At 41.2% G+C, this 15,065-nt stretch overlaps 1 protein-coding gene across 3 annotated transcripts in view; it reads right to left on the bottom strand.

The window, feature by feature from the left end:
- ALDH1A2 (aldehyde dehydrogenase 1 family member A2) overlaps nt 1–11,367 on the bottom strand; it is a 54,916-nt gene extending 43,549 nt beyond the window's left edge. For 2 of the 3 annotated variants that reach the window (XM_054387926.1, XM_054387927.1), the window contains exon 1: nt 9,850–9,966. In XM_054387926.1, the coding sequence (XP_054243901.1) occupies nt 9,850–9,966 (117 nt within the window). Of the gene's footprint in view, nt 1–9,849; nt 9,967–11,287 lie in introns of those variants that run through there. The other variant, XM_054387928.1, reaches the window with a different exon arrangement.
- Nucleotides 11,368–15,065: the final 3,698 nt, after the last annotated feature.

Here is a 15,065-nt window from a genome sequence, read left to right as displayed (position 1 = left end):
CTGTATCACAGAGAGGAAAAAACCCTAGCATTTTTGAGCTTAAGAGGGTGAGAATTATCATAGGCATACCATTTCTAAATATGGCTGAAACCTACGGATATAGAGGCACTGAAGGATAATAGTAGAAGTGACTTCTGGATAAGAGCAACTGAAGTGGAAAAGAATATGAAGGCAGTAAGATTGGTGCAAAAGTAACTACATTTTAGTTCAGTGACAGCTGCACTGATGAAGTGTCCAGAGAACATAAAATCTTCTGTATCCTAATCTAAACAACATTTGACATAGTCCTGTCAAGGACTAAAAGTTGTGTCTGAACCCCTGAGAAATGGTTACCACATAAATAATTTCAGCTTCATTGCAGGAGAGGAACACACGAAGAAGCCGTACTCTCTGGGATACTAAACTTCAAGAAGCAATTTGTTTTTAAAAAGAGGAAGTAACTTAGAAACTCCCTGCTTGAAGCTAGGAAATTAAAATCCACAGAATCAGCATGGAGGCTTAAGAATGTGAAAAAGATTTGCATTCCCAACGCTAAAAATGGGAAGCACAAGCAAGAAAGTAAAGCGGTGGCTAAGCAGCAAGATACAAGATGAAATGCACACCAAAAACATAGTAATAAGAAGAAACAAAGTCCTAAATTTAAAAGGCTGCAAAACACAAAATAAAAATTTAAAATGGCTTCTAAGTATCCTGAAGAAAAACACCAAAAAGGTGACACACATTAAACAGCCAAGAGAAGCCTAAGTTAAACAAATAAGTACATATAAGCTGTGGGAGAGTCACTGAACTCTGAAAACAACCTAGCTCTGAAAGGTATAAAAGGGAGACTGAAGGTAATTCCAGAAGTGGCTGCTCGTTTGGGGAGATCTTTCTTGGCTATACCAAAGTATATCTTATTCGTGGTCAAAATTTAATATGTATTGTAGGGCCAAGGGGAAAAAAAAAGGCAAATCCACTAGTTTGAATGCTAGAATATGACAGAAAAAATACTTGTTCTGGGGAATCATCTTTATTAATAATCTAACACCATTGGTACACCAAACATCATTTAAAGGCCAGGTCCAAGACAAGGGTCCTTCAGTCCCCACTGTGCTGCACAGAGTTCAAATAAAGTTCCTGAAATAAATCCCAAATTCTTCACAATTCTTACAGTTTTCAAAAACTCAGGCATCAGGAATTGCACAAAACCCACTAAGGACATACTAGAGTGGTGTGGGAGGTGATGAAGATGATGTATTAAGTGGTGTTTTTCCCATTGAAGCATGAGAGAACAATGCCACAGTACAGACCTGGAAGCACCTTCCAACTGGAGAGACCTAATTTAGATGAAATGTAAACTCAAGGTTCTGACCAGCTCTAGTCATTTGAGGCCAAGTTTAAAGCAAGTTGACCTGCCCACAAGAGGATAAGATCAGCTTTTATATTACAGTTAAATAACACCTGTATTTACCTGAAATAGTAAATATGTCTGCTTTGAACATAAATCAGTTTCACTTTAGAGGGAAGTCTGTGTAAATACACACTTAAAATTTCTGTAGGGAAAGGCACTTTTTGATAGTTTCTGATTCAAAACTGATAGATTTTGTGTAATCATTGCTAGATGACCAGAGCATGGTAAGAGAACAGTGCCTCCCTGGCATCCTCTTGCCGTCCAAGAACAGCAAAGAGCCTGCAATCTGTTCTTCTTTGCAAAAACTTCTACACCTTTATGACTTTCCAAACAGATTTGTGTAACTCATTTTAAATTGGAGCATACTGGAAATCCAGATGAAAACTAGCAACATGGATTGTTTGTGTAGCCACAAGAGCTGTAGGCCCCTCCACAGCTGTCCCCCTTTTAGATTCCGAGTTCAATTCAAAGTTTTCATTACCTATGAATCCCTGGCAAATTAAGGTCAATACACTCTAGTGTGCCTTGGTTTTTTACCTCCAGCTGAGGTCAACTGAGATTGAGTTGACCTTAAACATTTTAATTTGGGTCACAGAATTTGATGTGGATGGGACTCTACTCTGAAGTGTTTTCCCACTTCAGCCCAATAATTCTGGAATGTATTATGTTTCAACTCATAAGGTAAAAATCTAGTTCACTAGGTTCTCTAAGAAAGAAACTGACTTTGAGTGTCCAAGAACGAAGGCCGCCTTTTCTTTTGTCGATTGGAGACTATTTCAGCAATGCTCCAGCAGCAACACTTTGATGTGGCTTCACATATCATACTTTCAGTAATTAAGTACTCCTACAGCTTAGTTACACTGCATAACTTAAAACTGATGTGTTGCATTTACCTCACAAAGGTAGATTGCTATTAGAAGTGACAGAAAATGCTGGTCAGTAGAAACCTATTTAGACAAATTCTGAAATATGGAACTTGTGTTTCGGTGAAAAAAAAATATTAGATGTATGCAGTCTGAACAGGCATTCCTCTCTTCATCTGGGTAAGCACAAAAGTAATGCATAATTGGGCCCTTAGATGGCAATAATTTTTTTTTCAGACTTCATCTGTCTCCATGTAATACTCAGTAGTCTAAGTCTTCACATAGCTATTTATGCATGCACTTGTGCTTGAGTAGGGATGCCGGCGCTTGTCGGAGGATTCCTTGCTCAAGGACTGTGCAGAACTGCAACTTCCTGAAGATTTTTTTAGCCTCTAACACATCTGTGCTGGTATTGTATTTACACAGCTTCCTCGCAAAGTTGTCTCTGTATAAATGCATTTTTTGGCTCTCATTTCTTCCAACTAAAGTAAGGTTGATATTTTGGTTGTTTGTTTCAGAGACTTAAGTTCTACTCCTTAACACAACCAACAGATTAAAAGATGTGAGCTTTTTAGAAGTGGTCAGGATTAAACAGCTTCCAAAAAATAAACAGCAAAATGTTTACAGTTCAGTTTAGGAAAGACAGTTGCAAAACTGTAAAAGAAGAAATGTGACTTCATGCAGGAAGAATTTACGATATTGACCACTGAACTCCTCTTTTGCCATTTATCTTGGTAAACCTGTGAGATTTCTTGGAAGATAGTTAGTCAAATGAGGAGCTGAGATGAATCAGTGGATATAATTTATTTAGACTTTAAAAAGGCTTTTGATGATAAAGTCCTTAGCAAGAGGCTATTAAGGAAAGTTAGTAACCATATGGTGAAAGATAAAGTCCTGCCATGGATTAAAACGTGGTTAAGAGATAAGATAAAAAGTCTGGAAATAAATGGATAATTCTCCCTGGAAAGAGGTTAATAGCAAGGTGCCCCTCCATTACTGTGACTAGCAATCGATACCTTGGTTCACCTGCTTTTACAGATCAATAATAGTAAGATACATAGTTTGCAGATAAAGATATTCAGACTAATCAGATTACTGAAGAAAATAGCACTAGGGCTGAAGTTAAAAAGCATTTGGGCAACTTAAGGGTAGATGAAATTTTCCAAAGCAAAGCCTGTTGGAAGGAGGGGTTCAGATTATTTTTATATGCCAATATGTTCCCAATCATAGAATTGCCTGGTTGGAAGAGACCTTAAGATCATTGAGTCCAACCATAACCTAACATCTGCCTGCACACAACTGTTAGATCATGACCCTAAGCACCTCATGTAAACATCTTTTAAACACCTCCAGGGACAGTGGGCAGCCTGTTCCAGTACCTGACAACCCTTTAGATGAAATTTTTTCCTAATATCCTATCTAAACCTCTCCTCATGCAACTTAAGACTGTTTCCTTTCATCCTACCACTTGTTACCTAGAAGAAGAGGCTGGCACCCACCTCACTAAAAACTCCTTTGCAAATAAGTTGTAAAGAGAGATGAGGTCTCCCCTCAGCCTCCTCTTCTCCCAGGGCTGAACAACCCCAGCTCCCTCAGCTCCCCATAGGACCTGTGTTCAAGATGCATCACCAGCCTCGTTCCCCTTTTCTGGACGTGCTTCAGCATCTCATTGCTCCTTGTAGTGAGGGGCCCAAAACTGAACACAGTACTCAAGGTGTGGCCTCACCAGTACTGAGCACAGCAGTAAGATCACTTGCCCAGTGACTTGCAATATCTGTGAACAGCTTATTGAAGGCAACTGCTAATGTGAATTGTCAGGGACAGCAAATGGACATAGTAGTTCCATTGTGTGGTACTCCCAAAACCAAAGCAGTTTATGTCAGCAAATAACTTCAAACTAGGAATGCCCACTAAGGTCTGTGGGGAACAATTTTGTATGGACAACCTGAGCAGATATCATCAAGAGGTTTTGGATTGTTGGGATTTACCAGAAAACATGGATACATCAAGACAGAAATTTAATATGGCAACGTAGCAGGATTGGTGAACTTCAGTGGGAAATGCTTCCAAAGATCAGAATGGAACACAGAGCTAAAAAGGGACTTATTTTTGTCAGGTGTGTGCGTGTAGGGATCCATACTCAAGTTTCTGCTCTTTGCTTCAAAGCAGGGACATGAATTTGTCTGTACTTCAACTCATGCACTGACTATTACTGACCTTCTGGGTTTTGGCATGCCAATAAATATATGCATCTTTTGTAGATGAATACTTAGAATCATACACGTTTTTGTAAAGATGAGAAAAAACACTAACTGCATAGCTCTTGTCCTTCTAGGTATCAATTGTCCTTACAGACTGGGCAAGGGGAAGAAAACTTTCCCCTAGCCAGCAATATAGCATTGTACAGCTTGATGCATTAAATCAGTTTGCATTTTCCCTAAAGATTCATTTTTTTCCCTAAACATTCCACACAGTAACAGGTCACTGTTGCAACAGTTACCTATAGCAATAATAGCAGTTAATGTAGAATAGTTATCTGCAGCAGTTTTTCTAGTTGTTGCGAGTTTCAAGCTGGTACTTTCTGTATTTTTAAGGCTTTTAAATTAACATGGTTGCAGCAGCTGTATTGGAGTAGAAAAGGCAGGGGTCTGGATATGCATAAGACTACAATTGTTCCTCAATCCCTCATGCAAAACCTGGGCAAACTGGGTTTGTGCAGAAGACCTTAAAGGTTTAGAAGGACAGAAAGGATCCTATATTCAGGCTGTTAATTTGAAAGAAGTGCATAAATAGTTTGCAATTGCTATATGCGTAGATGGATGGTAATGCTAACCAGAAAGTATGCACACACTAGAAGAGAATTCAAATTGCAGATTTAAGCATCTAAATATATACCTTGAAACTTAATGTATGATGGACATATATAGGAACATATCTAGTGTCAGCATCAGATGCTGAAGTGTTCCACAAAGGGTTAAAATAGGTGTTCTATTTGTCTAATCTTCATGCAAACATCTCTAATTTTCTGTGACCTATCTCTTCTAAATGGACAGTGCTCACTGAGCTGACCCAAAAAGCTAGCTGATTTCAAGTGTCACTCACTGAATCTGACCTCAAAAGGTCTTAAAAGAGTGAGCTTGCTCAGGTGGGGAATAGCATGTATTCATCACTTATCTGAGCTTTGTGAAAGCTTGCCTTTAGATCAAAAAATTACAAAGATTCTGCATATTATTCTAAATAAAATAGATTTTTCTGCCTCCTATCTTAATGTCAGTCTAGAATTTTACCTGTAAAACACAGGCCAGAAATTTTGGTGGAAAGAATTTATAATAGTGTTCTGTAGCACTCATCTCTGGGCAACGCCAAGAACACCCAATGGGAATGAAAATACAGAAACTCAGTAACAAAACGCTTCAAACCCAAACGGTTATGACAAGAATTTGAAATATATTTAGTTAGTTCTTGTCTTCCCAGAAGCAGTTTGCCCACACTTAATGCAAAGTGATGCGTATAGTCTTCTGCTGCACTGCTGGGTAGTTTACCTGGTCTGCTAACATCAGGCAGCAACTGATCTGATGTTAGCCTGTAGTGTTAAGAGTACATACAGGCAAACTCTTGTACACAGGACAAAACCATATGGTCTTCAGCTAATTCACAAGCTTCACTGCCACAGCATCTTAACTTCACTACTTTAGAGCACCTCGTTATAAAAAGCTCTAAAAATTCTTCAGCTTTTCCTCATGCGAAAGTTCTTCACCTCTTTCTCAGATTTTAATCAGTTGGCAACCAAGAAACAAAAGGTAAAACATCCACCTGGTAAGTGCCCCAAATATGATGCAAACTGAGAATGTTTGTTCACTCAATTATTTGAATTAGTGACAGAGGTAGGACAGGACAGAACTCTAGGGCCCTCATTTTATACCAAGCTCACTTTTAAAGTCAATATGACTTATTAAAACCACAAAGAAAATACTTTGTAAAGCTGACTAGGATTATGTCATAACGAAAGATAGCCACATCCTGACGAAACACTTTCAGCCCCTCAAACAGAGACAGCAGGAAGAAAATGCTGCAGAGGACTCAATCCACTGGGATGATTCCACATCTACTGTCAGATACCAGGGAGACACAAGTCTCAGAATGGAGAATGGAGTTCTGTAAGAGCATGAAAGAGGAAGGCATCAGAATAATAACAAGCTGAAAACACTCTGATCACCCTCAGAAGCTATCAGGTTCTCAGAGCCATCAACTCAGGGGTATCCCTCCAGTACAAAGCATGCTAATAACATGTCTTTACTAGACATCACACTATGGCTTATCTCATGCATATTATATTTCTGGACCTGCTCATTTGTCAGAGTTTCTGACATGCAGCTGACATTTGTACAAGTATGACCTGTTGTCAGGGAGAAGGCTGGATTTCCCCTTCCTACCTATGTGCTCTCTTACTTACGGAGCATAGCACTATCAACATGCCTCTAACAGAGATACAGAATAACCTAATTCCAAGCAACACTGGAAGATTCCCTATTGTGCAGATGCAAATGTTAACAAGTAGAAAACTAAAAAGTCATAACAATGAAAAGAGAGATAATCCTGCATGTAGCAGCTTTAGGACTTGCAGAAAAAAATTACCCACTGTGCCTAACACTCATCTTCATGCCTAGTCTGGATCCTATTCATCAGTTCTTACTACACACTTTTAAACTCTTATTTTTCACAGAGACCATGATAGAAATATTAAAAATCTAGGAAGAGTATTTCCAATGGCTGTTTTCTTCAGAGAAGCATAGGCTGATTTCTAATAAGTCATGATGGATATCACTGCACATCTTACATAAAAACATTGCATTGTGTAACTTTCAATTTAATGATTCTATGAATCATCACTAAATTTATTATTTCTGACCAATGGAAAACTCTCTGTGCTACATCAGGTGTACAGATCAGAAGGACTGAACACACAGCTATCTGCTTACTTCAGTAAACCTGCCAGAAGAATATTTCACAAGTTTCAATAATTCTGAGAAATAATTGAATGCATGAAAATTACATAGGTAGTACTTCCTTTATCTATGTTCTTGGAAGAAGCTTTCATAATTCTAACAGCAATGTAGTGTTTTAAGCAGTAATGAACGATAACTCTACTTTTTTCTGGTAACTAATACAAATATTCAACAAATCTTGCTTAGGGATCCCTGGAATATCAACACATTCTATCCTAAGACAACTATTTCCCAATGTTAGAATTCCAGAAATAGGGTTTAATTGGCCAAACATATGGTAAAATTACTTCACTTAGTTTAAATGTTCACAGGTACCTCTATTTTTCATAAAGAATTAACTCCCAAATGGTTAGGATTTCACATTCAGAGACAGCTGTAATAAAGGGTTCAAGAATTCTGTGTCCTGGTTGTGTATTTAACATTCTCAGCTAACAAGCAGGAGCAAGGCTGCTAGGAATGCTTACAGATGTCTGATTTTACAAGGTTTGAGGTTCTTGTTTCTTTCTTTCTTTTTTTTTTCCCCTAAAGTGCTTTAGTCTAATGTTATTTATTGTTTATGGAAGTTGTTTGTCATTTAAGACATGAAGTGACCACTCCCTCAAAAGAAAGAATCAAGTTACAATCATTATTGCATTTTTGATTGTTTTTCTTTGTAATAGGTGGGAAAGTGGATCCTGGATAAAAGTCATGCCCAAGACAAGACTCCAGGCTGAAGACTCCAATTATCTATAAATCACTTCTATTTCCTGCAGAGGAAGCGAAAAAGGAGGGAAGAGCAAGACAGGCAGAGAGAGACAGAAGATACACTAAGTGAAATATTTGATACCTGTCCTAAACTAAATTTCTCTCAAAAGCAACCTCGTATCTCAAAACCAAGATTACAAGAAATGTGTTGCTATTGTTGTCAGCATAATAGTGAAGTGAAATAACTTTGTTTTGTTCCATGAGTACAAAATGTGTAACATCTTACATATTTCCAAGATTATAGTACTATTCTGAATTATTAAAGGCTACTATCCAGCTTACATTCTCACAGGTAAGAAGATGTGATTGCTGGCGATTGCTGTCTTTTAGATTTTTCAGAACGAATTCTTTAGTTTTAGAATAGAGAAGCACAAGTACACTTACTACACAAACTGAGACGCTACTCTCAAGTATTACCCTCTGAACACTCAAGAAGCATTTTTTACACTGAAACCAGCAATAAACAGAATTCACACTGAATACCATTTGCATAGTATGATTGCTCCCAAAGCATAACACCACACAACATCAAATAACTACATTGCTTATTTAAACTGTTTTCAAAGAAATTCCATGCTTGAAAACATATGCACCTTTTAATTTGCATATTGCAGTTTGCCTTAAAATGTAACGAAATCTAAAATTCTTGACTTTCCTCTGGAGCATTCTTGTAGAACATGGAATTGTTGTAACAAATTAGAGGACAAATTAGTTTTGGCACCCACTTAAAAAAAAAAAAAAAGAGAAAAGATGAAAAGCTTTTTAAGTGATATGGAAAGGGGGAAAAAATACACTATATCAGCCAAAGTGAGTTTCCTATCAGCTTTAAAGCTTCTGAAGTTGTAATTCCAGTAGATAAAAACATTATCACCTTTTTCCAGTCCTGATGTGCTTATTGTCATATTAAGTTACCCAGTAATTAGAAACAAAGTCTGACACATTGTAATCTGTTTATACAATATATTTGAAACCTCTCCAATAGCAATTAAAACATTCTTTAACTGAGGATACTAAAGATGCAAAAAGATTCAAAATATAGCAACGAATTTTTTAAAAAATGCATTTACGAACAAATGACTGCTCTTAAAGTACATTCTAATAGACAAAAACATTTTGTCCCTTAATACACCATGAAAAAACGGCATATTTTTTCTAAATTGCCCCAATGGGTTTGTTCTTAACCCTCTTTATGGAAATCAATCTTAAGGGTTAGTAGGAAAAAAATATGTCCTCTTGCAATATTGTTCAAGGGTGTATTCAAGTATCACAGAAGTTAAAAGAGAGACCTGTTCCAGTGCTGTAACAACCTGGTAGTATTAAGAGTCCTTCAGGAATTGTAAAATAGTCCCTTGGGTACACAAGGTAATTCAAAAAAGAAAACATTTTTATTTTCTGATTGAGATAGACTGGTATGTATAGTAACTTTCTCTGAAGTACATCAAAAGCAAATTAAACTTATTCAAGAACTACTGATTTTGCACTGAAAATAAACCCCAACAGCTCTGTAGAAAATGTGTTTGAAGAGAAGTGGCAAAGCCAGTCCCAACAGATCTAATTTGCTTTTCAATTATCCTGTGGTTTTGCAGTACAGGGTAAAAATCTGTTTCCTGTATTACAGATTCCAGGCAATCTTTTCGTAGGTTGTTGGGGGCTTTTTGTTTTGGGTTTGTTCTTTTTCTTGGTTTTGTTGGGGGGTTTTTTGGTTGTTGTTTGGTTGTTTTTTTTCCCCCCCTTCAAGTTTCAACACTCAAATTGGCTAGGGCAGAATGAAATTGATTTAAGTAAAATTCCTCCTTTGGAGGGAAAGCCATGAATTTCCCTGTCAGAACAAACGAACACAACTTACCTTGGTGTATTTGATTTCAAGGTTGAGAGTGGGAGAAGGCAGCAGATGCAAAGATGCCATCAGAGCTGCAGGATCTGCCTTCACCTCCCCTGGCATCTCAATTTTACTGGAAGTCATAGTCTTGGGGGGGGTTTATAGTACCACCGAGCCCCCCGCTCTGGCCTGATCTTGTGTTGTGTTTTGGGTTAGTGTGTTCCCCCCCCTCCAACGACCAGCGCCGCAGACGTTGCTCTCGTCCTCTGTATATAGGCAGGTGTCAAGCCGGGTCTCTTCTTATTGGACATGGGGGCAGAGGCAGGGGGGCAGGTCCATCCTACCTAGGGCGAGAGCGGCGCAGCCGCGGCGCCCCGCTGTCCTCCACCACCACCACCCCCCCCACCTCACACACATACCCCGCCCCGTCCCGAGCGCCAGGGATTCCCCTGGCAGCTCACGGGCGGGCACAAGTCCTGGGTGCGGGTCCCTAGCTCCCGTCCCAGGAGCGGGACTGGGGAACCGAATCAGCGCTGGTGAGAGAGAGGGAGTCACTAAAACTCTCCTGCTCCCCCTCGCCTCCCCAGCGCCGGGCAGCGGCGGGGAGGCACCGTGCCCTCGCTTCGACCCGCCCGGGGCACCCTGTAGGGAACCCCGGCAGTCCCGGCCGCGGCAGGGGGCAGCGCCTGGCGGCACTCAGGCAGCCCTGGCGGCGCGGGGAGGGGCCCGAGTGACGGCGACTCGCTAACGGCATTGCCTTGCAGTGCTGCTGGGCCCGCAGGAGCCGCCGCGCAGCCGGCGACGGCCAAACAGCACAAGGTAGAAGCTCTTCACGGAGCCCTGGCCGAGGCGCGGTTGAGGGTGCGGGGCCGCCCCGCAGCGCTAACGCGGAGCCGGCAAGGCGAAACCTCCGCTTCTGGCGCAACTCGTCTGTCGCCGCTCCCCGACCTTCTAGCGCCGCCCGCCACCTCCGCTGCGTTGCCCGCTCTCCTAGCCAGGGGCTTGGCGCAACACCTGGCGCTGCTGCTCTCTCCCGTTCCCACCCACCGGACGCGCGCTCCCTCACAGCCGCCAGTCCCCGCCAGCTTTGCTCGCAGTGCGCCCGATGCGCCCCGGACCGCCTCGCTTTTATTTTTGCGGTAACTGACATGAAAGTGGCCGCACGCGCCCGGTGACAGTGACGGATGCGTGGAAAACGGCCGTCGCACCGGCCCAACCCGCCGGAGCCATCCCCGGCCGCTTGCTGCCCTCTGCCGGCCGCACCATCCCCACCGCCACCGCCCGTCGCTACGACGCGGGGCCCCCAGCCGCCCTCGCCTCGCGCCCGCTTCGCGCCACGCGGCGCGCCTCGCACCGTGCAGGTCGCGGTGGTCCCCCGCCTCACGCCATGGCAGCCCGCGGGGGCTCCCCTCGCCTCGCGCCCACCCCACGCTATGCCGGGGGTGTCTGCCGCGTGTTCTCTCACCTCAGTCCTCGCGTCCCACAGCGTCTCTCCCACGACCTGGCTACTGCATGTCCACAAAGGGCACCGGGTTGGGCAGCATTCCTGCGCTCAGTCCTCATGTGGCTTCAAGATCCTGACCTCCTCCAGACAGGCGTTGCTGGGTGTGCTCCTTTCCTGCTTCCCTCAGGCCTTCACTGCCTTTAGGCTGGGAACACCCTTACCCTTGGTCTGTGGAGGCAGTCCTCACGAAGTGGGTTTCTTGCTTGCCTTTCTCTCCCTGCATGGAAAAGCATCTGCACCTTTCCTCACTTCCACTTGCAAGGACAATACTTTGGCTGGGGACTGCGCAGTGCTGTGTTTCCTCCCATCTTCCAGTGCTTCTGCAGCCCCTCCTGGCACTGCATCTTCTAAAGGCATGGAACCTGTGTGGAAGCCCAGAGGTTTAGGACTCAAGCAGCAAGGTCACCCAGGTGCATCTCTGTTTCCAAATTCCTCTCAGGAAAGAAAGCAATCAAGAGGAACAGGTGCTAGCTGCCAGGGCAAGTACTGCAGCCCAGCTATGATTTTTCTCTTTTCTTCAGCAAAAGGAAGAGGCCTAAGAAACAGAAGAATTTGTTCAAGCAACAGCAACCTGTTCCCAGCTATTACTTTTAAGGGGGGAGCCCTCTTAGTAGGTGGCCACATCATGAAAGAGCTTGGGCATGCCATAGAGTGGGTTACTAGGACATCAGCAGCCAAATGGAGCCACATTCACTACTCACTGTCTCAAACTCATCTCATGTGCAGCAAGCAGCAGACATGTAGTTGACATCTGTCCTAATTTGCAGGATGACAGCAAATGGCTTGAGTTTGCATTCTGACTGGGCCGGTGGACATAAGAAATTTATGGTCAAAGCCCTACATGCTCCCTGGCCAAACTGTCCAGCCCATTTTTGTTACTTTAGGCAAAATGAATAAAGTTGTGCTTACTGATGCAAACACTCCCAACATGTTGAAACCTATCAGATGTCATATTTTGAGATTACCATGTTGCAAATAGGTAAACAGAAAGGACATGAAGGCTTACATCTGTCTAAAACTGGTAAATCAAAGCAGCAAGAAATATCACATGTGACCTTTATATTCAGCTATTCAAGATTACACAACAGGATCTGTCCATGTCTTGATTTTGTTACAATTCCTGTTTGATTCTTTGCTCTGTGTTTGACAAGTTTGAAGACCATTGAAAAGATCATCCCAGCATTCTCTTGGTGTTTATACAGGAGCATGGGACAAAGGCTGCTTCAGTACAGACAGCACAAGACACAGTGCCATTTAAGCAATTTCAGGGATGATATGCACATTTCTGTAAATTTCTATCTCAATAATGAAGAGACTGGAGATTCTGCTTTCTCTCATTTTTCATTTTTTTTCCCTTTTTTTTTCCCTGACAGAGGAAATGGATCCATAATACTGTGCTGTAATGTGACATGCAGATCTGTCAAAATGTGACACTTGGGATGAGTGAGACTTTTAAACGTCAAAAATTCAATTTTTAATGGCACACTGGCAACACAGACCTAACACTTCATCACAAGGATGACACCTTCTAAGAGCTGTTTTAAAATAAATCAGAGTGAGGAAGTGCTCTTTGAAAAAGAGACTGCGTTTAAACAAGTTTCAGGAAGGAGGAAACTGTATAACAGTTTTTAGTATTAAATCAAGTCAATAAAGTTAAGGAAACTTGATGAGATGGGATTCCAGTGCACATAGACATGCAGATCAAACCCACATGATCTGGAGCTGCTTGAGCAACCTCTATCAACTACTTGTACAAACCACATTGCTCTGACACCTAAGAGCAAAAGTAAAAGCAGTCAGAGCCCACCACCTTCAGACTAACTGCTACCTATGCCTCGTTGGCAATCCCCAAGTGGAGAATGGCACTGCACTTACCACACTGCAGGCATCTACAGCCAGCCTCACAGGGCCCACCAGAAGGCCATGGTGGATGTGGTGCTGTCACTCTTCCCAACAGGAAATGACCAACCACAGTTCCTGCAGAAAAAGAGACCAAAAGAAACTTCTACTAATCTATTTTTCTAAGACTTCCACTTAGGAAATCTGAACTTAATTTTCTGATCTATCTATCTATCTATCTATTTATAGTAAAAGCTTCAGCTTCATGTGTCTTATTTTAATTGCCTGCTATTTTCATTACTGACCATGATGGCAGCAAATGTTCTTCAAGAGATACGTGTATTTTAATTTATCTGCAAACATAAATCACACATTATAGCACTTTTTTTCCTCTGGGTTAATTGAATCAATTCACTAAATGTCTCTAAGCCTGAAGAGGCTCACTGTTTGAAATCTGTTAAGAATTATGGCCCTTGAATTGTTTTCAGGGTGATACTAGTCCTTGCTCCAGACAAAGGTATTTCATATATATAAAGTAAAAGCATCGTTATACACATAAGCAATATTAGCTGTAAAGCAACAGCCACAATACTGTAATTATCCTATCAAATATTATTTCAGAAATTTTTCAGTTATCCCAGTGAATTGTCTTAATATTATGTCTTAATTGTCTAAGAATGAGTCTGGATGTATATTAAGTTCTAAAAAAACAAAAGGAAATCTACTATTGCAGAAAACTTGATATAATGTAATTGTTACTGAAAATTAGTAAACCATATCAGTTTTCTTACATGTGATATTGGGCATTTTACACTAAGCAGAACTGTTAATTGCTGCTATGGTAAATTCAGTCATAAACTGAGACTTGGATTAAAGCAAGGCACAAATAATTCAATGACAGTGTCAAAGCAGAATATGCTCAGAAAGACTCAGTGTTTGACTCAATGTTATAATTGGATCAGTTAAAAAATTAGAATTATTATTTAGGATGGCAGTTGAAATGTAACATGCCCCTCACTAGACTATTGTGCAGGGGGCTGGTTTTGCCAGGTACGGAGTGAGCCTGCAGTGCCAATCCCTTAGTCTGAAGGCTTTCTGAGACCATCCAGCTCACGCCTGCTCCTCAGCTGGTCACCACCCTGTGCATAGCAGCACAGAGCAACACACAGCCATGGGGTGGTTTAGCACAGTCTCTGCCCAGTAGCACCTGTACAGTGAGTGGCAGTGCTGCGTGACAGTGCTGTAAAGAACGCATGTTGTTAACTGTGAAGTCAAAGACAATGTGCACTTGGTTGTGGGGAGTCTATTCTAACTTTAAATATATAAAAACTTCTCTATTCTGAATTTCTGCTCGATTTACCTGTTTGAATTTATTATTTGTAAAACACATTGTGCCTCAAATGGAATGACCTTCTGCTAATGTACATCACCTAATGAATGGATGCAATTAACTAATTCATATTGGAATATTGCACTTTCCAGATCACATTTATCATCACTAAATGTGTGATCTAGTTTGCAAGTTTAAATTTTTTATTATTACCCTTTAAACTGAAGAAATAAGTCTTATATTTAATTACCTGAACTTACATATTCAATTAATAGCTTCATTACCTTAATGAATATAGATACTGCACAGAAGTAACAGAAGATTGCTGCCTGAATCTGCTCCTAAGTGCACCCTATAAAGTGTGTGCTATCAACCTCAGGACAATTCTTTTTGATTACAAAAATCAAGTTTTAAGGAGTTTTAAGGAACTGGGCCTGGCAATCCAATGTTCCTATACAGCAGCCTGAGATAAATTTATCACCTGTACTGTTAATGTTTAATATGTAAAAGGAATCCCAGAAGCCACGCTTTTGTTTCTGGAAAGATAGACATTTTAAATGTTCAAATCAT

This window comes from Indicator indicator, chromosome 16, assembly GCF_027791375.1.
Source record: "Indicator indicator isolate 239-I01 chromosome 16, UM_Iind_1.1, whole genome shotgun sequence".
NCBI classification, from domain to species: Eukaryota; Metazoa; Chordata; class Aves; order Piciformes; family Indicatoridae; genus Indicator; species Indicator indicator.
This window is presented reverse-complemented; position numbering and strand designations above follow the sequence as displayed.